The 27,882-nt window shown below is 44.5% G+C and overlaps 1 protein-coding gene across 1 annotated transcript; it reads right to left on the bottom strand.

The window, feature by feature from the left end:
- DCAF13 (DDB1 and CUL4 associated factor 13) lies at nucleotides 1-27,856 on the bottom strand. Its single transcript, XM_075582557.1, has 11 exons — nucleotides 27,703-27,856; nucleotides 25,221-25,420; nucleotides 22,927-23,034; nucleotides 21,819-21,908; nucleotides 19,470-19,625; nucleotides 18,168-18,245; nucleotides 16,817-16,899; nucleotides 15,198-15,362; nucleotides 14,112-14,247; nucleotides 609-772; nucleotides 1-263 (listed from the first exon to the last, which is right to left on the bottom strand). The coding sequence occupies exons 1-11, from the start codon at nucleotides 27,770-27,772 to the stop codon at nucleotides 176-178; spliced, it is 1,338 nt and encodes a 445-aa protein (XP_075438672.1). The 5' UTR covers nucleotides 27,773-27,856; the 3' UTR covers nucleotides 1-175.
- Between the last annotated feature and the right edge of the window lie 26 nt (nucleotides 27,857-27,882).

Below are 27,882 nucleotides of genomic sequence, written 5' to 3' on the forward strand. Positions count from 1 at the left end.
TTTCTTTTTTTTGCTCTTAAGAAAAATATTTCAAATAAGCAAAATGCAGACAGTCTCAGAAACAGTTCCTCCGCCCCCTACACTTCTATACCAGGATTAGTGTCCAGCGCATGGGATGATGATATTTTCTGTACAAGATACTGATGTGATTACAGTATTGGAAAGATGCAGCTTGCTATTTCACCACAGCCACGATGTGCTTCTCCTTCTCCGATACAAGTGGAACAGAGCCCTGCTTGCTGTGTTTGCGACGATTCACATCCCTACAAGGCGAGAATATGGATGAGAAGAGGAAGCAAAAATGTAACGCCTTAAATAAAAGCAGACGGGTGAAAATCGGAGAGCTGATTTTTCCTTTTTATATGAACCGGTTTGAAACGCCTTGAAAAGTTAAGACAGTCATTTACCAAGATGTTGTTACAGTGCATGACCAGCTAATGAGATGACAGGTTATTTCTTTATGCTCGTTAATAATGCTTCATCATCTGTAATTACACCTTCGATAATCCCTGCTCTGCTTTTGATGGGCCAAATATTCCCGATCTGCTTTGGTTTTGTGGTACGACAAAAATAATAATAATAATAATAATAATAATACTACTACATACTTCCTGCGGCGAGCTTCCCTCATGATGCGATGCTCCTTTGCCTGGCTGTAGATGGTTTTGGGGAGGTGCCGGTGGCGTGCTATCCGTTTGATCTGCGGGTGGTGCTGGAACTTCTCCTGCAGCTTCTGGTTATAGTTCTGAGCAGCTCTCTCGCGTGGTGACAACTAAAGAAAACAAGTGTCCATTAGAGCAGCAATCCTGCCCAGGAATGTTCTACTAATGAATCTGAAACGTGAAACTAGGGTTACTATACATCCGTATTTTCCCAGACATGTCCGGCTTTGTGATGTAAGGTCCGGGAACGGCGACCGTGCATGCACGAACGGAAGTCGACGCGCGAGCGATGAGCGCCAACCGTGCATGCGTGGTCGGCGCCCATCACTCACGCTGTCGGCTTTTGGTGTCCACCTTTTTGAATAAGGACGTATGGTAACCCTAGTTAAACGCTAGGAATCTGTATTGGCATTATCGTCCCCTAAAAATAATTACAATAATCTAAGATACCTTGTTGGATCACTTAATGGGAGGACAGAAAATCATGTGCCAGTGATGTCGATTAATACTTGCCAGAAAGCCACACAACTTAGTGGGCAATTCTCTATAGTAAAGTGCTGTTTGTACCATCTTTGGCTGCAAATCTCAAATTTACCCGATCAGCCTCTACACAGAATATATAGATTGAGGCCCTAAATATCACAGGAACTGAAAAGGTCTCTGGATATAGCAAAGAATAGCAGTAGTAAATCAGGGTGGGGATGAGAAACATTAAATTCAACATAGGTTGGACTTCATCGGCTAATATATTGATCCTATATTTTTTTTAAATTTATATTGATCCAAAGGTAAGCAAAAACAAAACACTGAAGCATTATCCAATCCCTGTCTAAGGGGGAAAAAAGTTTCATTCCTTCCGAACTCCAATAACGGCAATCAGATTTCTCCCAGGAACAACATACTTTCTCTGCTTATCTTGTATGGTAAAAACCTGTACACCTCCACTTTCTAAAGATGTCCAACCTTTTCATGAAGCATCTATTGTATCTGCCATCAGTCTCCATGGGTAATGAATTCCACATTCTAACTGCCCTTACTGTAAAGAACCCTTTCGTATGTATATAGCGCCATTAATGTACATAGTGCTTCACTGCAGTAATACATGTGACAATCATATAAATAACAAATAATACAAATAACAATGTAAAGAAGTGCTTCAGGCATAAAAGTGACACTTAGGAGAAGGAGTTGCTGGTGAATTCTCCTTTCCTCCAACCTTAAGGGATGACCCCTTACAAACAGCAAAGGTAAGGTCAGGTGCCCCCAGGGCCCACATGATGTAGCCATCATTTCTACACATTTACCAGGTGAAAAGGGTAAGAATAGCACCAAAACTAAATTCCTTATAAGCAAAAACAAAGTTAATACATTTTTAAAAAAAAAACCTAATAACCTAATTTGTCACAAAACCTAATGCAAAGGGGAGGTGAAGGGCAGGGGGTGGGGGGGTGAAGGGCAGGGGGTGGGGGGTGAAGAGGGTGAAGGGCAGGGGGTGGGGGGTGAAGGGCAGGGGGTGGGGGGTTGAAGGGCAGGGGGTGGGGGGGTGAAGGGCAGGGGGTGGGGGGGTGAAGGGCAGGGGGTGGGGGGGTGAAGTGCAGGGGTAGGGGGGGTGAAGGGCAGGGGTAGGGGGGGTGAAGGGCAGGGGTAGGGGGGTGAAGGGCAGGGGTAGGGGGGGTGAAGGACAGGGGCAGTGAAGGGCAGGGGTAGGGGGGGGCAGGTGAAGGGCAGGGGTAGGGGTGAAGTGCAGGCGTGGGGGGGGTGAAGGGCAGGGGTAGGGGGGGTGAAGGGCAGGGGTAGGGGTGAAGGGCAGGGGTGGGGGGTGAAGGGCAGGGGTAGGGGTGAAGGGCAGGGGTGGGGGGTGAAGAGCAGGGGTAGGGGGGGGTGAAGGGCAGGGGTAGGGAGGAGGTGAAGGGCAGGGGTAGGGGGGGTGAAGGGCAGGGGTAGGGGGGGTGAAGGGCAGGGGTAGGGGGGGTGAAGGGCAGGGGTAGGGGGGGTGAAGGGCAGGGGTAGTGAAGGGCAGGGGTAGGGGGGGCAGGTGAAGGGCAGGGGTAGGGGTGAAGGGCAGGCGTGGGGGGGGTGAAGGGCAGGGGTAGGGGGGGTGAAGGGCAGGGGTACGGGGGTGAAGGGCAGGGGTAGGGGGGTGAAGGGCAGGGGTAGGGGGGGTGAAGGGCAGGGGTGGAGGGTGAAGAGCAGGGGTGGGGGGTGGAGGGTGAAGAGCAGGGGTGGGGGGTGAAGGGCAGGGGTAGGGAGGAGGTGAAGGGCAGGGGTGGGGGGGTGAAGGGCAGGGGTAGGGGGGTGAAGGGCAGGGGTGTGTGAAGGGCAGGGGTAGGGGTGAAAGTGAGACACAAATTGTTGGCAGGAGTAAAATGTCCCTCTCCACACACACGACGGGAGTGAGAGGTGGTGGAGAGTGGGACTGGCGCCGATCCGAGGAGGCTGCTTGGCCCCCCCAGCGGCCGGGGAGGTAAGGGAGCACCGGGGAGGTAAGTGAGCGTTGGCGGCTGGGTTACGAGGGCCGTGCCACGCTTCCCCTCCGTCCGGGAGCCGGTTGAGAGCAAGGGGGGAGGAGCCTGAAGTTGTTTGCTGTGGCAGGAGGGCCGCGCCGCGCTTCCCCTCCGTCCGGGAGCCGGTGCACGTGATGGGGGGCGGGGGGGGGACAGAGGGGGGAAGAGAGAGTGAGAGAGAGTGTGTGTGTGCCCATTGGCCCGTCACTCCGCTTCAGGCCAATGAGAGGTGTGCGGGGGCGGGCAGGCCAAGGGAGTCATCTCATTGGCCTGAGGCAGAGTGACGGGCCAAAGTCCAATGTGATTGCCCCTAGGGACAGTGAGACACAGGACAGACAGACAGGCATACAACAGTTTAATATATATATATATTAAATGGGCAAATCAATTCAAATGTATTAGAGCTCACAAAGAACACAAAATACAGTATAACCTCTTGAGCTTTGTTGAATATATATATATATATAGATTCAACAAAGCTCAAGAGGTTATACTGTATTTTGTGTTCTTTGTGAGCTCTAATACATTTGAATTGATTTGCCCATTTACCTAATCTATTGACGTGTGGCGCTTGCTGCTGCAAAGCATAAAATGTGTTGCCGACAAGCAGGTTTACAAAAAATGACACCCTGCGAGTGCTCATTTGCATGTCATTACCCAGAATCCCTGGCTACAGTGGAAGCATTGTATGCCAACAGATACTGGGGAAAGGCAGGGTCACAGACCTTTTTGAGCATGTTAATGTGCTCACAAGTGATACAGCTCAACCCAGTTATTGCGCGATCCTCTTATAACGCGGTTTGAACGTAGACCCCGAATTAAAAAACCAAACAAAAAGGGTTTTTTTGCACACACCACTCAGCACACACTCAGCCAGTACACCCCCCCTCCCTTTTTCCCCCCCACCTACCTGGTGTCAGCTGTTGGGGCATCGTGGGGCTTCTGGCGGGGATCAATGTGAGGCTGGCGGGGAAACGGTGCGAGGCTGGGGGATCGGTGCGAGGCTAGGGGGGGGGAGTCGGTGCGAGGCTGGGGGGAAAATCGGTGCAAAGCTGGGGGATTGGTGCGAGGCTAGGGGGAAAAAAAAAATCGGTGCAAGGCTGGGGGATCGGTGGTTGGATGGGGCGGAGCTGCTGAGGGGAGTGCGGGGAATGCTGGGAGAATTACAGTGGCTGCTAGGGGACATGTAGGGCTGCCGGCGCCTCACTCCACCTCTTCCCCCCTCCTCCCTCTGATCGGGCACGCGGCGGCCATTTTTTTAAAAAAATCGCGTGACCCCGGTTATAGCGCGGTTGGATCGGGTGGCCCCCGAGGACCGCGCTATAACGGGGTTGAGCTGTATCTTTATTTGCTGCATGGTGGAGTATTTTGTCACTATAACTTACTGTGTGTTTTTTCTCTACTAAATTAGAGATCTCTCACAGAACCCCAGCAAGCTCTTTTTGGGAACCCCTGAGCCCACACAAAATATATCTGTATGCAAGTGTCAAAAAGGAGTGCTATTGAGCGTGGCATATGCATACAACAAACAACAGAGAAGCCCACTGCTACATCCAACATGACAGAAATACATAGTAGTGTGTATTTTTGTCATATTGGATGTAAATTACAAATCTGCAAGGAAACTATGTTGGCTTAAAATGTCAGTTCCAGATAGCAAGCTAAAAATGTATAAACAAACTTGTAGACTGGACTGTATTAATTTCAGCCCCGGGGACCACCTGCTTCCCGATATACTTATCTCCTTAGTGGTGCCAGTAGCAGTTCCGTCTGGGGTGTGTGGGGGGAACATAAATGGTGACAAATATCCAGCGGGCCGATAGGAAGCCGAAGCATCATCCCTTGAGGCTTCTTGTTGGGCCTGCATGACCAGGACCTTTATATCCCCGGAAGCTGCACCCCATACGGAAGAAAGTATCTCTGGGAGCAGGAGGTCCCTGGACATGACCACGGTTCAGCTCTGGGGGGCCCTTGCTTTACACTTATTAACCCCCCTCTTCCCCCCCAACATGTTCTGCTTCTTTAATGCAGCAATCCCTCCAAAAGCCTATAATAGGTTAACTCGAACTATTCGTAGTTTGCCCCCTGAGCATGTCCTGCCCTTAGGAAAATAATGAGATAACCCATTTTCTAATGTTCCAAATCATGATTTTCTTAATGTTTAGCTTCTGTGGTTACAATGGTCACCTAACACTGCTATGGGGTCTGGGGAAGGCTTCATTTTAACCTCCCGAACACTTATTTTAAACGCTTACTGAGCGAAACATCAGATTTCAAAAATAAAAACAGGTTTGCACAAAGCAAGAGATCAATTAAATTAAGCAAATAATAATACGCACGCAAAAAAATTGCGATCGCCAGGGACTGCTGCCTCATGGTAAAACCGTCACCTATTACGCATCAATTTTACATGTCACTACCGTGCTTTTACTTTGGTCCTAAGTAGGAGGGTTGTGTGAAAATGTGTAGTTTGGAAGTGTATGTTATTGAAAGCACAATCAACAACTTGTAAAACGTTCCTGTTGATCTAATAAAAAGATTACAATCTAATCTATACAAATAATGCAAATACAATGAAAGTGTACACTTTTATGAAAGGCCCTTGACATTTATGCCCTGTAGTGCTGGGAAGTGCTGTATTACCTTGTATAAAAACACTAAAAGAGGAGGTGGTATTGGTATATCATCTATTGAACGGACGGATGCTGCCAGCACGGTAAAAAGTCCCCCTTGAAAACCTTGAGTCATGAGACACAGCATTCAATCCTGTTTAAATGACTAGTTTAATGTCCAACTTCAATCACTGGGCAAATCCAGCATCCATTAACATTTAAATGTGGCCCTCCATATAATCATGTTCATTTTCCTGAGCCAGCCTAAATAAATCCCACAATTTCACATCGTGCAGCAAACTGTCAACAACCTCCAAGTTAGAGGGCTTTTATTCTAATTAAATAGCAATGATTTTCTTTAATTGAGGATGAGCAAAGTGCTGTTGCTGATTTAGTACAACCTAAACACTTTTGTAGACCAAAAAAAACTGTGCGTGCATGGTACATTGCAAAAGCAATGTAAAGAGCGCTGTGTAGTTCTCAATAAAGGCTGCACCCGTAACATTAAAGTTAGCATTCGAAGGATATATTAACTATATAAGCTATAGCAAACAAAAATACAATGATTTGTGAAGCACAGAGTTTCACGACTAATCCCACTCCTGCAATAACATCCCTTTCTCAGTTCTGCCGTGTAAAACATACTGGTGACGAGTGAAGGTAAGCAGGAGTCAGAGGAATAAGGAACACATTTCAATGCAATCCAAACTGTTTAATACGTCCAGTGACATCAAAGGTGACTGCGTCTTATCTGCAGGGACAGTGCATTCAATGTTTCAAAGACACGGAGTGAATGAAGGGAATTGTTGAGTAAATCATGGAATGCGATTCTCATATGCAGTGTTCGACAAACCTATACATTTGCTCGCCCCGGGCGAGTGGATTTAACCCCCGGGCAAGTAAATATTGGCCCAAGCAGCACACGTTTGGTACTAGGTGGCGAGTAGATTTTTTTGTGTGGCGAGTAGATTTTTTGGTGATTTGTCAACCACTGCTCATATGGATAAATTACAAGAATTATTACAATGTTCTAACTGATCCAATTTCCCCGAGAAGCATATTACTTATACCACTCACTGCCCCACATCAGTCAGAAGTCTGCTTACTTTGTAATGCTTTATATTCACCACCACTCCTCCTACCCCATCACCTCTGACATGTACTCTCAATTCTAACCTGTCTTCTATTCCTCTGAACCTGACAATCTTGTCACATCCTTTAACATTATCCTCACCTCACTAGACCTACAGTATATGTCCCTGCTGGGTTGTCACAATGCCCGTCACCCATGGATGTGGCGAAATGCCCAAACATTCGCTTAACATTCGCTCCTCTAAACACCTCTGGGGGAAATCTCATGCTGATTTTTTTTCTTCCTCATTTTCTTTACACTATAAATGTATTTTATCCCGTTTTACCACGTCCCTCTCTAATGGCAAATCCAACATCCAGTAGACATCGCTAGGGCACTCGAGGGGTTACGCTTTGTACTCTAAGTCAGCTATGTGCAGACTGGGGGGCGCAATATTTTTTGGGGGGGGCATGGGTGGTTGCAGAGGTCCCACGCTCTCCCCCCAAGCATTTAAATTAAATGCCGGGGGACCACGCGAGGCCTCAGCAACCTCTATTTACCGGGATTCGGCTGGCTTCAGGACGCGTGACCATGGCAACACAGCGTCAAATGACACCGCGGGGGCACGGTTGCCTTGGTCACGTGACGTCACACGACTCTGTGGCGGCATTCGACACGTGCGGGTTTAGGTAGGGGGTACGCACAATGGAAGACAGCAGGCAAAGACATAGCGCAAAAAAAAAAAAAAAAAGTTTGGCCGCCCCTTCTCTAAGAATTTCAGATACCACCTCAATCAGTGGTTAAATTACTGTGCTGAAGCAGGGATATCCTGAAAACCTGACCTGGCCCTTGAGGACTGGAGTTGCCCACCCCTGCCCTAGGGGGATGTACGGTGTGGACACTTGTTTGTTTATGAAAACAAAAATCCCTTTCCAGAACAGACCCGTGTGTCATTATGTGACTAACCCCGTCACTGCATCTAATGACCTGACCCTTACTTCCACAGTATGACCACATGTATCACAATTATACAATGCGTTCATAATAATAAAAATGCTATACACTGGTCTCCCGGGCTCGTAATCACTTTTCGGTAACAATCACGTGGTCAGGGCCCCCCCAGTGACGTGATGACCTCACCTACACTTCCATTCCGATGAAGAAAAAATACCAAATGACATTCCCCGAACATCACTAGGACCCAGAGCCTGTCGGGTCAGTAACGCACAGGAAATTACACAAGGGAACCCCCGAGTTCATGTTGTGTTCTCATCTCATCTGCAAGGGAGCCCCCTCCTCCCCCCAAGTGGGGTCTTTGAACTGGAATCCTGCTATGATGAATACAAATTAGAATGTAATTAGTGTGTGTTACATGGTGAGCAATGACCTGATCATTGGGAAATAAAATTAGCACTATATAAAAGGTGTCCCAGAAACCGCCTGCAGCTGTGTGAAACTCTGTGACGCAGCGGATGTGATCAATGTGGCAATACAGTTTGCATTTAAAAAATATAATAATAATTTTTAAGATGCAGCAGTTGCTTCGAAGAAGTGTAATTACCTATGCTGCCGATCGATCTGCAAAGATCCTGCTTTCCAGGGTTCACAATATGGTTGCCCATTTCAGAAGAGGAAGTGCTATGCTTTTGTAAACAATCTAAGGAAGTTTAATACATTAAAAAAAACTCACTAAATAGGGCATAATGAGCGGCGAGGAATTAAAAAAATTAAATTGTATTATCCAATATTACACAACTGCTTGATTTTACGTACATGGTTTTTTTTCAATCAAAATCAAAGGATTTTGACCGTTTTGCTGCTTTCTAAAGACCTGCGCGCTATCCGAAACAGCGAGACAGAAAAGTATACGTCTGAACGGAAAGCACTACATCGGTTATATTGTGTTGATACGCTCTTGCTATTGTGGTTTGTCGCATGACGATTACACATCTGTAACTGCACTTTACACCAAATTTTATTTTCCGTCAATGGGTCAGACAGAAGAAAAGTTATGTTCTGCCATCTACAACAAATTGGGTCCTATGACAAAATCCGATTGTGGTTTATGTGCGAGTCAATTAGCCAAAAAACAAACAAAACAAACCAAAGGAAGATGTACAACTATTAGCCTTTCCGCAAAGATCTTAACAAATTTATAGTAAAAGTCCTCTACCAACTTTGCAGGTACTACATGATACTTTATCTTTCCTAATTCAATATATTAAAAAGGTCGAGATGTACAAATCACAATCACACCACTGAATCACTACAGTGTAAATAAAACAAAATAAATACACTTCTGAATAACTCCCACAGTTCAATAAGAGTCATCTTAACATGCAGGACATTAGCTGACAGTGAATGGTGAGCTACCACCACCCCCCCCCCCATACTGGCTGCCACGCATTCTATCTGCAGTAGCATGCCGCCTCTTTCCCAGGTGTCATCAAGAGCGGCCACTATGTTTACCTGCGATCACTCAATAAGCAATGGAAATCACCGACAGGACAGCAGATCTACTTAAAATGCCTATACAAGTAGTTCTCGAACTGTGGTCTCTGGACAACTCATGGACCCCAAAGACCACCATTAATGTCACGCTCTGAGCCAATCCCAACTCTACGAGAAGGCGGATGATTTTTACATGACATCATAGGCATTACTGAAACATGCTGGGATGAAACTCCTGACTGGACAGTTAATTTAGAGGGTTATTCCCTTTTTCGGAAGGATCGAACAAATAGAAGGGGAGGTGGAGTATGCTTATATGTTAAACCAGATCTAAAACCTATTATAAGGGAACATGTTTATGAAGGGAATGATGAAAATGTAGAGACTTTGTGGATAGAAATTAGCAGTGGAGGTAAAAGTATAAAGAAAATGTTGTGGGAATATGCTATAAACCACCAAATATCTGCGAGATTGAGGAAGCTAAAATACTTTTGCAAATGGAGAAGGCATCAAAACTGGGTCATGTTTGCATAATGGGGATTTTAATTATCCAGACAGACTGGGGCAATGAGATTAGCATTACAACAAAAGAGAACAGGTTTTTGAGGGTGCTCAAAGACAATTATATGACTCAAATTATTGAGGAACCAACCAGGAGAGGGGCAATACTGGATTTGGTCATATCAAACAATGTAGAAGTAATAGCAAATATTCAAGTCCTGGAACATTTGGGTAACAGTGATCGTAACATGGTCTCATTTGAAATAAATCAAAAAACAGATTACTTGGGTTCAACAAAGACTTTAAACTTTAGAAAGGCAGATTTTAATAAACTGGGGTCTAATCTACAAGTAATACATTGGGATGATGTTTTTGCAGGGAAAAATGTAGAAGATAAATGGGCAGTCTTTAAAACATTGTTAGAAAAGCACACTCATCAGTGTATACCCTTGGGTAATAAGCATAAAAGAAATAAGTCAAAACCAATGTGGCTAAATAAACAGGTAGGGGAGGAAATGGACAAGAAGAGGAGGGCGTTTAGATTCTTTAAGTCAGAAGGGACGGAGACATCGTATCAGAATTATAAGGAATGTAACAAAAAATTGCAAAAGGGCAATCAAATTAGCAAAAATGGATAATGAAAAAAGGATTGCAATAGAAAGTAAGATCAACCCTAAAAAGTTCCTTAATAACAAAAAAATGTGAAAAGAAAATATTGGACCCTTTCAGTGTGAGAAGTGTAGGCAGATTATTGGAGATAAGGAAAAAGCTGAGGTATTAAACAAATTCTTTGCCTCTGTGTTTACCAGGGAAGAATCAAGTTCAATAGTAGTGCCGAAGGAGGAAGCCACAACCTCCATATTAATGAACAATTGGTTAACTGAGGAAGAAGTTCATAAGCGACTTGAAAAAAATTAAAGTAAATAAGGCACCTGGCCCCGATGGCATACATCCAAGAGTTCTGAAGGAGTTAAGTTCAGTAATAGCCAAACCATTATATTTAATATTCAAGGACTCCATTTCCACAGGCTCAGTACCACAAGTTTGGCGTAAAGCAGATGTGGTGCCTATATTTAAAAAGGGAGCTAGATCACAACCGGGGAATTACAGACCTGTAAGCCTGACTTCAATAGTGGGGAAACTTCTTGAAGGCTTAATATGGCGTAATATTCAGGAATACCTAATGGAAAATAAAATTATTAGTAATAGTCAGCATGGATTTATGAAGGATAGATATTGCCAAACTATCCTTATTTGTTTCTTTGAGGAGGTATGTAGGAATTTAGACCAGGGTAATGCAGTTGATGTGGTCTACTTAGATTTTGCAAAGGCTTTTCATACGGTTTCACACAAGAGGTTGGTGTACAAAATAAAGAAAATTGGACTCAGTAATAATATATGCACCTGGATTGAAAACTGGTTAAAGGACAGACAACAGAGGGTTGCCATAAATGGAACTTTTTCAGGTTGGGCTAAAGTCGTGAGTGGAGTACCTCAGGGATCGGTACTGGGACCCCTGCTTTTTAACTTGTTTATTAATGACCTTGAGGTTGGCATCGAGAGCAAAGTCTCCATCTTTGCTGATGATACTAAATTGTGTATGGTAATAGAATCAGAGCAGGATGTAATTTCTCTTCAGAAGGACTTGGAGAGACTGGAAACGTGGGCAGGTAAATGGCAGGTGAGGTTTAATACAAATAAATGTAAGGTTATGCATTTGGGAGAATAGAATAAAAAGGCGAATTACAAATGAAATGGGGATAAATTGGGGGAATCCTTGATGGAGAAGGATTTAGGAGTGCTTGTAGACAGCAGGCTTAGCAATAGTGCCCAAAGTCATGCATTAGCTGCAAAGGCAAACAAGATCTTATCTTGCATCAAACGGGCAATGGATGGAAGGGAAGTAAACATAATTATGCCCCTTTACAAAGCATTAGTAAGACGACACCTTGAATATGGAGTACAATTTTGGGCACCAATCCTAAGAAAAGACATTATGGAACTAGAGAGAGTGCAGAGAAGAGCCACCAAATTAATAAAGGGGATGGATAATCTAATTTATGAGGAGAGGTTAGCTAAATTAGATTTATTTACATTAGAAAAGAGGCGTCTAAGAGGGGATATGATAACTATATACAAATATATTCGGGGACAATACAAGGAGCTTTCAAAAGAACTATTCATCCCACGGGCAGTACAAAGGACTCGGGGCCATCCCTTAAGGTTGGAGGAAAGGAGATTTCACCAGCAACAAAAGGAAAGGGTTCTTTACAGTAAGGGCAGTTAAAATGTGGAATTCATTACCCATGGAGACTGTGATGGCAGATACAATAGATTTTTTCAAAAAATGTTGGACATGTTTTTAGATAGGAAAGGTATACAGGGATATACCAAATAAGTATACATGGGAAATATGTTGATCCAGGGATTAATCCGATTGCCAATTCTTGGAGTCAGGAAGGAATTAATTTTTCCCCTTATGAGACATCATTTGATTATATGACACTGGGGTTTTTTGTTTGCGTTCCTCTGGATCAATAAGTAAGTATAGATATAGGATTAAGTATCTGTTGTCTAAATTTAGCATAGGTTGAACTTGATGGACGTACGTCTTTTTTCAACCTCATCTACTATGTAACTCCGTTATTTTTTTCTAACTCATTTTATACAAATACTAGCTTTTGTGCCCGGCTTCGCCCGGGGAATGTAATATTGAATACATGTCCCCCCCTCCCCCTGCTGCCTGAACATCTCCCCAGCACCTCCCCCCCCCCACCGCTGGATGTAGTGCAGGGTGAGATTTGTCTCTGTGTGTGTATGTGTGTGTATGTGTGTGTCTCCCCCCTGCTGCCGGAATATGTTTCCGCCCCCCTCCCCTTCTCCCCCCCCGCTGGCGGCACATCTCCCCGCGCTGCTGTGGCATGTCCACTCGCTGCCGGCACATCTCCCCACCCACCCCCCCCTTGGGAAAACCTCCCCTTGCTGTCGGCACATTTTCCCGGCCACCCCCGTTGGTAAATCTCCCCCCGCTGCTGGCACATGTCACCCCGCTAGCTGGCACATCTCCTCCCCTCCCCCCTGCACATCTTACAACACACACACAGCCCCAATCCAGGCAAGGACACGCCCACTCCCTTCGTAGCCACGCCCCCCCCCCCCTAACATTTTTGCTGGACAGCCGAGGGAAACTTAGAATGTCCATAATTTGGGCGGTAAATCACATTGGAAGCTCAAAATAGTTGCGTTGACCTACAAATCCGCAGCAGGATCTCCAGTGAAAGTTTTGTTGTGCTACGTGGTGCCGTTTCGGAGATTTCGATGCTTCGGACATACAAAGAAACAAACAAACGGAATCCAACTTAAAATTATAGTATAGATATATATTTGTGGATAAGGCCGTTTCCGCGGGCGTTTGGCCAAGGCTGGACACTCAGCCGCATGATGTTTCGCCAATAAGGGCTAGGTGTTTTAGGGTAAGGGTTTAAGGTCTTTAGGGTAGGGGTAGTGTTAGTATTAGGGTTTTTAGGGTACGGGTAAGTTTAGGAGCGCGGAGAGCTGTCCCTGCGGCGAGGCAGTGGCGGCTAAACATTAGTGGTGATTTGGTCGCAGCAAAACGGCCGCGACCAAATGTTCACGACCAGCAGCATGCCGGCACATAATGTACATTTATATCAGATTATATAATACTTCTATGAGGGTTTTAACTATTTATATATAAATGTAGATACTTCCCATCCACGCTCCAGTCATTCCTGCACATCTCGATTGACACAAAAGCTCAAAACAGAGACCAAAAAGGTGGTTGGTGTAAAAAACAAAAACCAGACCCCAACTAAAAACGTAATCATGAGTTACTATATTTGGAAGCAGCGTAGTGAATCCAGTACTGCTACAGTACCACAGTACAATTATACTGTCTGTTTCCTCGAACATTGAAACAGGTCAATATCCAAGACTACCCATTTAACATTAAACAGACCACATTTATTCACAGATAATCTTGTTACCCGGGGCGAGACACATATTCCATCGAACACGACAAAGCATTGCCAACAACACACATTGTGAAGTCAAGTGTTACCCTTGGTAACAACATGACTCTGAAGTAACCGTGATCCATTTCATCAGGTCACGGAGTAGCGTATGACGTGGACTCATTTTAATGTTTAATGAAATAAAACATGAATCATTATGAGATATGATTCACCATTATACAGAGGCTGAGTGCGCCTGTTCCTAGGGTTACGGCACTGCCATTGCAGCTGCACAGCAGACGTATCGCCCTCCTGGACATTAATAGGATCCTTACCACACCAAGTTTCTCGGATGCATTGGCTTTCCATATACGGATGTTCATTTCGTCTGAACCGCAGAGAACATACTTGTTGTCAGCAGACCACCGGACACAGGTAACATGCTGCATCCTCTTTGTGTGGTAAACCTCCCTGCGAGACAAGTACAAGACATGAAGCATTGTGTGCGGAGAACACTGCCTACACTAGAGAGATTTACAAAAATAACAATGACTTATTGGTTAGTTGTTAAAATCAACAGGTGCAGTTCCACTTGGCAACATATTCTGGAAATTTCAATCAACAGAAATCACACAGCCATACAATATGCTTTGTACCATGAGTATTGTGTTGGTTGAATTTGTAATAACCCTTTCATTATGAGACAAATGTCGAAAAGCACATATTACAGCCACACTTAAGAGTTGTTTTGGGGGTCTGAGATTTAAAAAAAAGGATCACCCTTTGGTTGCTAAAGCAACCATTTAGAAAGTCACATCCACTTCCTCTTCTGAAAGAGGCTCAGACACACCTTTTTGAGCTCTGCCCTTTGGCAATAAAGTATCACAAACAGATCTGTTGGTGTGTTGCAAACAGCAGACTGTTTGTCGAGCTGAAAGCTGAAAACTGCAACTTAGTAATATAATGTTACATTGCAGCTGCAGCATTTCACAGACTGCAGCACAAAGACAGACTTTTCAATAGCCCCACAAGCAGGATATTGGTCGATCGATCACAGGACAACGGATCAATCGGCAGCTTAGGTAACAATTTCTCATTAAAAGCTACTCACATGCACTATATTATAAGAAAAGGAAAAAAAAAAGTTTATGAAGGACTGCTACTTCTATTCTACTTTCTAGAGGAAACAGCAGCAAGACTTCCCCAAGCGTCCCGACTACAGTGCCCTATAACTGAACGTCCCCATTTGGACTGCATGTGTGGATATTATATTGATCATTTGGTGAACTCCCTGTTTCATACAGAGCATCATTGAAATTTGTTTTTTTTTCTCTTTAACATTTTTTATTCCATTATCTCACACACCCCAAGGCACTCCCGCACACGTCTGATTTTATTTATCATTTATTCTTTGCACTAACCTGCTGCGACCGCTATCAACAGGGAAGATGCGAATGGATTTATCGAAGCTGGCCGACACAAATTCTTTCCCGGTAGGGGAGTAATCCACATCCAGCACGGCCGATACATGATCCATGTGCACCTTTACTGGACTCTCCAGAAAGCGCATGTCATACGTGTACAAGCTGCAGACAAGTGAATTATAAGGACAGCCTTCAGAAAACATACATAAAACAGTATTTGCCCACAGTCCTGCCAGAAGGCTTGTGCGGGGGTGGCTAACTCCAATCCTCAAGAGCCACCAACATCTCAGGTTTCAAGGATATCCCTGCTTCATCACGGGCGGCTCAATCAGTGGCTCAATCAAAGCACTAATGCTTTGTCAGTCAGTGGGTTAAAGCAGCAATCCCCCCACTGCATGATTTTGTTTTGCTTAACTTTACTGGATCCGGATCCTCTAGAGCTGAACCACATTACAATCTGTAGGGATTCCCCGCTACCCGAAATACTTCACTTTGCAATCTACCATCAGAATAATATATATATATATTATATATATATATATATATATATATATATATATATATATATATATATATATATTTTTTTTTTTTTAAATAAACCAAGATGGCAGTCGAGGTCTCCGACAGCAGACTTTGTGTTGGCTGCCAGAATGAAGCGGATCTTGGCCGCCATATTGTTCTCCCAGACTGGGTTAACTATTTTGGGAACAGGGGGCAGGGTCTCCAGAGATTGGCGAAATATGGTTTTGCTCCAGTGATTCAGATGAAGGAAAATATAAAATTTATTAATTGGAAGAGGGGATTTCTGCACTACCTTGAATTAATAGAGCACAAGTGAGACCGAGTCAGAACTTGTATCAGACAGTGTGCAAAGCTGCAGACCATACGAATTTATATAGAGGCGAAATCCCCAGACTCATTCTACTGAATGGCCAGCACACAGGAGAATAAAAGACCAACGTTTCAGGCTTTTAATGAAGGGGGGGGAAAAAAGGCGGGGAATAATCCTTTGGTTGCTATAGCAACCATTTAGAAAGTCACATCTATTTCCTGTTTTGAAACAGGTTCTGACACAGGCAACCTTTTTGAGCTCTGCCCATTGGCAACAAAGTATCACAAAACAGATCTGTTGCTGTATTCTAAACAGCAGACTGTCAATTGCCGAGCTGAAAGCTGCAACAATGTGTTACACTTCGTATCACTTTGTAATATAATCGTTACAATCTTCGCCGATCGATCACAGGAGAACGGATCGACCGGCAACTTAGCTAATCACTTATCATTGTGTAGATTGTATTGATGCAAATAAATATATATATATATATATATATATATACACATTTACATTTACAAATATATATATATACATTTTTTAAACGGCAGCTTGAACTGCTGCATTAATATATAAATATATATATATATCACAAAATTTAAAACAGGAAATGTGCTTTTTTTTATTTTTATTTAAAGAACGTATACTCTACATGAACTTATTTTTATGAAAAGCAGAGGAAGAGGATAGTAAATCTGTTCCTTTAGATTCAATGTTCTCAGAATTACAGCCCATTACCCAGGGACCGGCTGCTGTTTCTTAGCTGGGAAATCCCGGCACTCACCTGTAGTTCTCATTGGCTGCTGTGAATATAAAGGCTTCCATAGGGTTCCAACAGAGGGTGTTTGTTCTCATTTCTAATATAACCTGTCACAGGAAAGAGAGAAGGGTCTTGTATGCTTCTAATATAAAAGATTAGGTAGATATTACATATTCATTTAGAATACTAGAAAAACTACTCCTAGCATTTTCCTCTTGGGAATAAAATGAACTATTTTATTTATTAAACCCTAATCAACACGAAAAACTTTCCCATAAGGCTGAGACCCCGCTGGCACTGAGCGTGCTGGCACTCAAAGCATGCGAGCCGGGTGTCCTGCGTCTGCTCGTGCGCCCGCGGGGGGGGGGGGGGGGGGAGGGGGGCGTCATTGCCGAATAGTTGAGCGAGCGGGAAAGTTACATTTGTTTAATTTATCTAAGCGCTGAGCGTGTGTGCACGCGCATACCTACGTGCGCATCGCGTGAGCGGGGACACATGTACATACATATACATATATATATACACACACGTCACCTCGCCAAGCACCGCCCGCTCAGCGCCAGCGGGGACTCAGCCTAAGAACAGAAACTTGATGCAACATTGACACAACGCTCTTTAAAAAGGTTCTGTTTAAATTAGGTCTTATGTTATATGAAAAGGGGAATGTAGCTCTTAAGATAGATCCTACTTCCCCCATTGAGTAACTCAAAAACTGCGATAGTGCCGATCGGGGCAGTATTGCACGGAAAATATTTTTCAAGTCACTGGGAGTTCCCATGTTATAGTGCCCAATTGGCACTCTGACAGTTTACAGAATACGCCCCAGTGTGTTGTAGGCAGCAAAGGGGATAGATAGATAAAAATAAAAAGGGGAGGGGGGAATAGAAATCCTGTTTCCCAAACACAGCATGATACTTTGGTGATTACAGCTTAAGTCAGGGCTTCTGGCTCCTTTATTGGTTGATGGCTCAATCTTCGTATTTGTAATAGCACAAAAAATAAATGAATCCATGCTTCCCGCTCCTCCCAAAGGTTCCCATCAGCTTATTTCATGCATGTAATTCTATTACTGCAGAACCATTACCTTATACCCCATCACCACCTCTGCTGGTAAATTCATTTTGCATTGGCCTTTTGGAATTGGTGCAATACTGTCCCCAGTAACAATAAAAAGGTTTAAAGTACATTAGAAAAAAGTGTATAATGATAAGTTACTGCTTTCTCAGTTGGAATTACAAACATTGTCTACAATCTCTCATCATATACAATAAAGTATATAGAAATAGAAACATTTTAAAGCACCAAAAATGGCTGTAATGTCTTTCTTTGTGTTCATCACTACTGGCTGTGGAGGGTTTAATATAACCTACTGTACCTTCTTCAATGGAGTGGCCTGTCGCATATCATACAGAACAATGTTCCTGTCAGAAGCACAGCTTCCCAAAATATGCCTCTGAAAGAAAAACCAAACGGTTTACATTAGATTTTTTTTTTTTTTTTTAAACAATAACCCAGCCGTGTAACTCGCTGCATTCAAATCCCCCAAAAATACAAATACACTTTGCATTGTAATCACAAGTCAATGTGAGTACATCTTCCATTTCAAATAGGCCAAATTTACAGCAACTTACTGCATTGGTTTTATTGCTGCACCTCTACGCAAAGCTACGGCTACGGCCCCAGTGCTACAGATTACAGCCCCGAACTGTGGTCTGTAGGGCAGCGACAGGATGCGCAAAGGGGGGGAGGGGGGAGGGGATTAGAGTCATGATGACGGGGGGAGCGGCCATGGCGGGGCATATCTGCCCTTCCATTGGCTGCCCGCCGAGCACGTGACTGCGTCGCGGCACAGGAAGACAAAAACTTCCTGTCTTCCCTGCCGGCGGACGCGCCATCGTGAGAGGGGAGCACACACAGGAGGAGCTACTGGGGCCTGCGTGACTAGAGGCGAGTGTCCGGTGTGCGCCGCGCATGCCGGCGCGCACCGCTGTGACCACTGGGGACCCGGCCTAATGGAGCTCCTCTAAGAAAAAACTAGGGGGGCCCCCAGAGCCGATCTATGGTCCCTGAGCCATTTTGTAGTGTTTTTTTTGTGCCGGTTTTAAAACACAACCAAAAACACATACGGCCGTTTGGTCACAAAACGAACGTTGCAGCGCAAGCCCTGACCCCGTGGTCATTTGGTGTCCACCGGGCAAGTATTTTTGTCTGCTGCACAAACCTGCTTGTCAATCGGGAATCGTGGGACCCCACAGATCAGCTCTGGTTCAAGTAAGCTAAATAAAAAACCAAACCCACGCCTCAAATGGCGAGCAGCATGGACAGCTTGGTGATGTTGCTTTTAAACAAGCCTTTAAATATTTTCTACAGGCTTTTTTTTATTACATATATGCAGCAGGTAAGAGTGCAAAGAAAAAACTCCTCTCCCCTTAATGGAAGAAGTTTATTTTAGGAAAATGAAATACAAAATGATTAAGTATCCTTTCTTGGGGTGGGGGCGTGGGGGGGGAGATGTAATAGGAAAATGGGTTTGCACCTTTCATTGGCATCCCTAAAACTTTTAGGCTACACACATTTACGATACATGGCTCTTAAACATACACAAAACAAAATTCCCTACGTGATTAACTTCTTTTCCCTGCAATACTGTATATGCGGAGAAGCACAATGCTCTTACCTCAATGGGATTAAATTTGACACTGGAAATGCTGTCAACCCCCCATGTAAAGGACCGCATGGGACTGGACCTCTGCTCATCCCAGATATCCACCTGCTGCCCACACGTGGCAAAGACTGCTTCTTTCCAATGGTGATCGACCCCCGTCAGCACAGTCTGCAAAGTCAAAACCAGAGGGATAATGAACCAACTCACGGACAGATTGATTATTAGACAAGGGCGTGCAAACTACTTATATCAGAAGTGGCCAACTCCAGTCCCCAAGGGCCACCAAGAGTCCAGGTTTTTAGGATACTCTGCTTCAGCACAGGTGGCTCTGTCGTTGACTGAGCCACCTGTGCCGAAACTGGGATATCCTGAAACTTGTACTGTAGATAGCTCTTGAGGACTGAAGTTGTCCACCTCTGTCTTAGATTATAAACTCTTCTAGGATCCCAACTGCTATCGGTTTCTGTGCTAAAATAACTCTTACTATGATAAATGTTTGTCATGGGAGTTTTGTCTTTTATATTGTACAACACGATCAAATATGTGACACTATATTAATAAGGATAATGGTGCTCATTGCATTAATAAAACACATGCACAAAACCCGAGTGTCTTACAAACTCCAATAACAAGCCTAGAGTCCACGTGTGCCCCGACCCCAGGGGAAGAACTTTGCTGGCTGCTCAGCAAGCACATCCAGCGCTGCCTAGAGGATGTAGAGGCTGCGATCTTCCACTCCCAGCCCAGCGGAGAGAGAGAAAAGCCTCTCCATCTCCAGATCGCCCAGGATGCACCCGCTGAGCAGCGGACATGTTTGAGGTGTGTGGAAAGGGCTTTGTGTGGGGGAGGAGTGTGATGGCTTTGTGTCTAGTGGGTGTGCGAGTGAGTGTTTAGGATGTTTAAGCGAGGAGGGGGGGGGGAGGGGAAGAGGAGGGAAAAGTGAGGTCTGAAGAGTAAGAGGGGAGGGCTGAGATTTTTAAAATCCATCAAGGTTGCCCCTGCTCAAATAAAGTTGAGAAGAGTAATAACAGTCCCAGTATTCCCCATTGGAATGGGCCTTTTCCCAAAACTGCACCATTTCATCGCCCATCAATCCCATTTCTGAATCATAATAAGCTTCTGAGAGAAGTAATCCAAAAAAAATGCAAATGAATGCACAAAGCAGCGCACTGCCCAGGGACACAGGTATATAGAGAAGATGTTTAAATAGCAATGGCAGGGGGGTCCAACCAATAACGGTGTCAGCATAACCCAGTTGAAATAATACTTTTAATGTTAACAGTCCAAGACTAACTTTGGAAAGAATGGTGAGGTTATCAGGGCTTATTTTTAAAAACCCTTAGAAAACTCCCACTGGTGGCCTTTTAAAGCAGGTGCTAAAAGGACTAGTCACATTTTTAGCACCACATGTCCATTTCCCAGTTGAGATGTGTGGAAGTGTTCAAAATGCATTTGCAAAAATGTTCAGCTTCTTTCCCAAGTTTGATTCCCTATGAAACGGTTTGCAGAGTTTCCAGGGGCTAATTAGCAAGCCTTCAGCAAAATATTACCTGTCAGTGAGGCGAGACATGGTGTGTGCCCTATCTATAGTCTCAGCGTTAACAGAATATTGCAAATTAGCACATTTAAACAAAACTACAATGCACATTGACCTTCACGATTGACGAATCTCGTGTACTCAGACGCTACTTTTCTCGAGACTCAAAAAGGGGCAAAATTGTGCCTGGTTTGCGCTCTCATGAGAAAGTTTCACACACCTGTATTTTTTAGAAACCAATTGAAGAAATGCCTCCTGCCTCAATACTCGTGTAAACCCGCCCAGCATTCTCCCTTTCAGCAGGTGTGCTCCCCCAGCAGAAATGTGCATATCAATAAACCAGCATACAGGTAAAAGATTAAGAGAAAGAGAGAGAGAGAGAAAGAGAGAGAGAAAGAGAGAGAGAAAGAGAGAGAGAAAGAGAGAGAGAAAGAGAGAGAGAGAAGCTAACTTCTACAAAATCGCCAAAAAACAGGTGATGCAAATAAGATTAAAATAGATTAGCTATGGAAAGATAAGTGGCAAAAGTTACTCAATTCCAGGCGGAATATTCAGCCCTCTGCATGTGCGTCTTCACAAGCTCTATAATGCTGGTAATATTTTGTCCTCTTGTAGCACTGACAATGTATGCAGCACTGTACATAGAAGTTTGCAGGCACAACCAACACGCCCTGCAGACCATACAAGTCTAAATTTGATGCCCACAGCAGAGAGAGAAAATGACTTTCCCAAGGTTACAAGGAATGTGTGGACTGATTGGGGTGAGATCCAAGTCGTGTCATTAGAATATATATATAAAAAAAAAAAGCACCATCTTATCTTACTTTTCCAAGGATTGTATGTATGGGTTCCTCTTTTTCTCCATAACCAGGGCTTTCCATCTTCCACTGCTTCACGGTCTTATCGTCACCCACCTAAAATATTTCAGAAGCGGACAATTTATTTTAAAACAAAATAGACCCTGCATAGGTTTTATTCTGTTGGTCTTTTGATATACGATAGGTTGCGGGTAACAAAATGGCTGTTCAACATTTCTATTGCAAATGGCTAGGCCTTCAACAAGGATATATACACATACATACACACACATACAAATCTGAAATATATCCTGAAACTCTGCTTGTTATTGTATACAAATTTACTATTTAAACTCTTAAGATTGACAGGGGCCTTAATTATTCTTGATCTATAGTTAAAGATGGACAGAAAAACTCAACCACTCGTACATGCAATGCTTCAGGATCGTACAGGTTGGGGTAATACCTGATATATAGGCTCTTATTCAGTGGACTGATGCAATGGGCCTTCCCGTATTATAGCAGCAGTTATTCGCACTTTACAGAATAATGGCCATAGATTCAAGTGTATCTACTTATTATTTAATTAGCGATGGACAAAACAGTGTATGTTCTTAAACATTAACCACAACTCACTAAACTCCAGACAAGATATACTAGAATCCTCTCCTCTAGTGCTACAAGAGAGGCCACCGCTTCTCCCAGCTTGGCTGCACATCCATACTAGGCTTGGAGGTGTTAGAGAATGAGGTTGTCACAGCAGCTCAAAGTTTTATGGGTTACATTCTACATATACTCAAACGGCCAGCAGGGCCCTTTTCAGTCGAATGTGGAATTTATCCTTTACGTTCATCAGGGTTTATAAACACTTCAGCATTATTGAACTTCACATTACTCCCAAATGCAACATTACTCCCACATGCACTGAACACTTCTTTGATACTTTGTCCATCCAGTAATACATTGGTAATTGATCACCGAGCTAACATATTTTATTACATTTTTTCGTAGTGGGGTTTGCTATTGCTGTGTTGGGTAAAAATAAACCAACGTTGGGTCTGACTGCCCCCAGTATTAGAACACTATTGTCCAGGGCAGAACAAAGAAGATCATCTCATGGGCGTACAGTACATACTGTAAAGAAGGAGCTTCCGCAGAATCGAACGCAGAGCCCTCTGACGAAGCCTTCGTGTGCTTGCACTGTGCGGGTACACACCCGATTGACCAAATTCCAAATCTTAACCTAAAGAAACAATAAAAAAAAAAAATTAAAAGCAGATAATGGTTTAGGTACAGTTACATCAAATTAAATGAATACAAACTGCATTTACGTTCACAGTTTTATCTTGAAATGATAGTACAGTAAGTTGAGGAAATAACCCAGCAATTTTCTATTTTGGACACGATCATGTAAAAATATTATTTTCCACAAATAAAAAGGACTATATGGAAACCCTGTAATCATTGAATAGCCACTGCATACTGCATCCTTTCCCCGATTACTTCTGAGCTGCTAAGTCAGCGGTGCGCAAACTAGGGGGCAGATTTTTTTTGTGGGGGGGGGGGGGCGCGGTGGTGGTTGCAGAGGTTTCGCGCTCTCACCCCCAAGCATTTAAATTAAATGCCGGGGGGACCGCGCGAGGCCTCTGCAACCTCTACTTACCGGGATTCAGCCAGCTTCAGCATGCGTGACCATGGCAACGCGGCGTCAAATGACCTCACACTTGCCCTGGTAACGGCACGTCAAATGACGCCACGGGTCACGTAACACGATCCCACGGCGTCATTTGACGTGCGTGAGGTAAGTAGGGGGGCGCCCAACGGAGAAGGTAAGGCGGGGGGGTTAGGGAGGCGCCGCAAAAAGAATTCACGCGCCCCTGCTCTAAATAAAAGCAGTATGCATTATATATTCTGGCGATATTAGCTCCTTTTGCTATTTGCAGGCACCCCGGCCTTAAATATGTCTTTTATTAAAGGTTTACACATGGTGGAGATTATATTGATTTATGTTTTCACTGCATTGCAACTTCGACATACTACATTTTTAAAGCTTCCAGTGACTGAGCTCCAGATCAGAACCAACGCTAACCCCACCCTAACTCCTGTTACTAGTTTTAAATACCTGGACATATGGTTTGACTCCCACGTAACATTCGGGATGCACATTGATGCCATGACATTCAAAACCTATGCCAAACTAGGGGTACTTTACAGGAACAAATCCTCCCTAAGTTTCCTGGTCAGAAAGCGTATCGCACAGCAGATGCTAATGCCAATTATCGACTATGGAGACATAGTATATGGCTCGGCACCCCAAATCCACCTTGGCAAACTTGACACCCTCTACAATTCAATTTGTCGTTTCGTTCTCCAATGCAACTACAACACACATCACTGCGAAATGCTCAAAGAACTAGATTGGTCATCACTCGAGTCTAGGCGCAAAGTTCACCTTTCCTGTCTTGCCTTCAAATACTTTCTGGGCAAGCTACCCACCTATCTGAACAAGCTCCTCACCCCTACCACATGCAGCACTTATCACCTGAGATCAGACTCCAAAAGACTGTTCATGGTCCCAAGGCTCAACAAAGTATCCGGCCGCTCCTCCACCTCTTACCGTGCACCACAAAACTGGAACAACCTACCAGAGACTCTCACATCCACCACCAGTTAAAGTTCTTTCAAATCTAAGGCTGTCTCACATTTTAATCTGGTCTGTAACTGTTACATAAGCCTATAATATACATCTTCTCTAACTGTGCACGCAATGTATTGTATATACTGTATACCCTGTTCATTTATGTAACTGTATTTGTAAACCATGTATTATTTGTCATATTAACTATGTCCACGACATACTCGGAAACGAGAGGTAACTCTCAATGTATTACTTCCTGGTAAAACATTTTATAAATAAATAAATAATACTGCCGAGTACCATAAACGCCAAGCACAGATCAGATACTCCATTATAGTTCATACGACCGGATTATGGATCATTGATCAATTATTGAACTGCTTTCTCTTTAGCTCTGAGCTCTCATACATGATTTGCTTCCAATACACAGCTGTTGCAATGAGATATCTTTTTGGTTCTCTGAGCCACCTGCTTCTGCTCATAACCAAGTCACTATATTTCCCTGTGCTTCAGACACAAACAGATTGTAAGTTCCTCGGTACAGGGGCTCATTGTTTTATAGTCACCGCAGCCATTAATATTAATGTTATATAAGAAATTATTATAATATTACAATTTTGATTTAACCCCTTAGACAGACATGATGCCTTGCTGAACAAAGCATGATGTGAGGTGCCCTCCTGGGACTGGAGAGGTTGATGTCCTTTTTTTATTCCTCCACTGTCAGAGAGATCAGCAAAAAACATATTACGGAATTAGACAAGGTTAATGGATTCCATAGCAGATCTTACCTCTCCATCACAAGCTCCTGAGAGCACCGTGGACAAGCTCTTGGGATGTTTTGCCATGCAGTTCACCCCATCTTTGTGACCCTCCAGTGAAGCGATGAAAGGCTTTGCAAATACTCGCTCGAGTTTGGTGGCATTGAGCGCTCGTGTGTACTCCCGAGGGACTTCAAAGGGGTGTAAGGCTGGGTCATAGTTCCTAGGAACTGGAATCAAAGAAGTTGCACATTTGCTGTTGAACGCTGACATGCTTGCTCCCCCATGAGTTCTGCGGCTCTTCCTATGTTACCAATGTACACACATATATACAAACACTCTCAATGGTATAATATATACACAAAAAAGTATTGACACTTCCAAGTTAAAATAACATGCACCCTTTACATTTCTCTTTATAAAATGGCATGTGTCACATCTGAGACATGGTATAGGTTCTAGAAAGAAAGGTCAAGTGTGATGAATACATGTAAGCGTAGGTTGTGGCTTGCTTGCAGGAGAACGGATCGATCGGCAACTTAGCTAATCACTTGCCAGTGTGCAGATTGTATTGATGAACATATAGAACTAGCTGATATACCCGGCGTTGCCCGGGATGTGCTTGTCACGCGGTGTCCCTCCCTCCCGTCCCCTGTACCCGTGGCTGGCTGCCGGGCGGGAGGGGGTGTTCCTTCCCCTCCCCCCATTCCCCGGCGCTCCTTCCACCCCCCACTCCTGGTCCCCGGCACTCCTTCTCCCCCCCCCCCCAGTCCCCGGCACTCCTCCCACCCTCCCCCCCCGATCCCCGGCACTCCTCCCCCCCCCCCCTGATCCCCGGCACTCCCTCAGTCCCCAGCGCTCCTTTCACCCCCTCCCCCTTCAACTCCCCAGCGCTCCTTTATCGTTGGATCGGCGGATCACCTGCTTCTCGTTGTTAGCGCACCCGGGTGTGGGGACACCCGGCAGGTACCGTTCGCCAAACGTGCACTAACACCGGTATAATAAGGCACTGATCACGCCTAGAGGGGCGGGCATCTTGTGGGGACACTTATTGGGTGAAATGACCAAGGGACACCTCTGGTACTGTGGACATGGTGTGGGGATACACAATGGTTGGACAACGCCCTGCGCGGCGAGGTTTAACTGTAACCTTTAGTATTGCTTTTGCCTGTATGTGGTTTATGGTTATTGCTCACAGTAAATGTTATTATTGTTATTCTTATAACCTGTGGACTGTTATTAACAGTTCCTGCACTGGGTTATCCCATCTAATTGGGATCCCGTGCAGGTGGAGGCGCTGTCACTCAGTATATTCGTTACCCCAGGCTCCCAGTAGTAGAGGCTCAATAGTCGACCCTTCACATTAGAGGGAAAGAGGGCTACACATACATACATATACATACATATATACATATACATATATATATATAGATATATATATATATATATATATATATATATATATATATATATAGCCATGCCACCTTTGGCTACTAGTTTGTTCCCTCCTAGCAGTAAGTCCTGGTACAAGCAGGCCTTGCCAGTAGTTGCTATGGGGGTTTTCCCCCTCCACTTTGGTACTGCACTTGAGTGACAGCAGAGGGTGGTACATCCTGTTGTAGCTGGGACACCGGGATGCCCGTCTCCTGGCTGTACTTAAGGGCAGGACCGCCCTAAAGTTAGTTGTTGTACCTTCCCCACTTGAGGAAGGCAGGTCGCACATTGGAGAGGCTGCATATTGGGCCTACTCTATTCCTCTTCCCCTTGGGGGAGATTGAGTGTGTTCCTCCGCCTCTGCTAGGGAGGTGGGGAAGAGCCAAGATGGCTGCGGGTGCCCTTGGCCTGTAGTGACGGTCCAGGGACCATCTTCAGTGATAGCTGACCTGACAGACTGTATTCGGCAGAAGACTGTTGTGTAACTGTTACTGCAGAGTGTAGTAATATACCTCCTGCCTGGTGCGTGATCTAACTGGGGGGGAGAGGTAATAAGTTCTACCGTGGGAGATCACCTTCAGTTCCTGGAGCCTATGGAAGCGCTGCACTGCTAAGGAGATATGTGGGTATGAACCCCAGAAGCCTGTTCCTGTGTCCCCAATACCACCGGCAGACGACTCAGCCCTCTTGTTGCCAGCAGGTATATGCTCCACACACCCTGTACTGGCCCCTATCTGCGATTGGGTGGGAGAAACACTAATATTATATATATATAATATATATATATATATATATTGTAGTGAGAGCACATACATGTGAAACACATGTTTCTGTGAAATACACAAACACATACATGTGGTATTATTACACACCCAAATAAATATGCATATACAAACACACATGTAGCATCTCTACCCTCTTTATTTCCCCCTCCAGTTTTAATGAGATTGAATACACACTGGCTGCCTGATCTGTATACAGCACTTCCCTACCTCCTCCTCCCCCCGTGTCCCTCCCCGGCAGCAGGATATGTATCTCTCACGCCTGGCTGTGCATGCCCTGTGTGCCCCGCACTCACTTCTCTGCAGGTCCGTCTTGGTCTCGCGCACGTAATCATCCGGATTCCTGCTCAGAACCTTCACCTTCATGATGCCGGTGATGCAGCTTACCTCACTCACACAGACACAACACGTGTGCAGCCGGAACACCGGGGTCACGGCTCACGTGATGGGGGCGTGAAGCCTGCCGGACTCCGCGG

Source organism: Ascaphus truei, chromosome 2, assembly GCF_040206685.1.
Source record: "Ascaphus truei isolate aAscTru1 chromosome 2, aAscTru1.hap1, whole genome shotgun sequence".
NCBI lineage: Eukaryota > Metazoa > Chordata > Amphibia > Anura > Ascaphidae > Ascaphus > Ascaphus truei.

Excerpts from the sequence above, each read along its gene's own strand:
- DCAF13 (XM_075582557.1), bottom strand. The coding sequence starts at position 27,772 with ATGAAGGTGAAGGTTCTGAGCAGGAATCCGGATGATTACGTGCGCGAG. Across the intron at positions 15,363-16,816 it reads GCAGCCAATGAGAACTACAG|CTTGTACACGTATGACATGC; the intron begins GTGAGTGCCGGG and ends ACTTGTCTGCAG. Across the intron at positions 773-14,111 it reads CATCCGAGAAACTTGGTGTG|TTGTCACCACGCGAGAGAGC; the intron begins GTAAGGATCCTA and ends TGTTTTCTTTAG.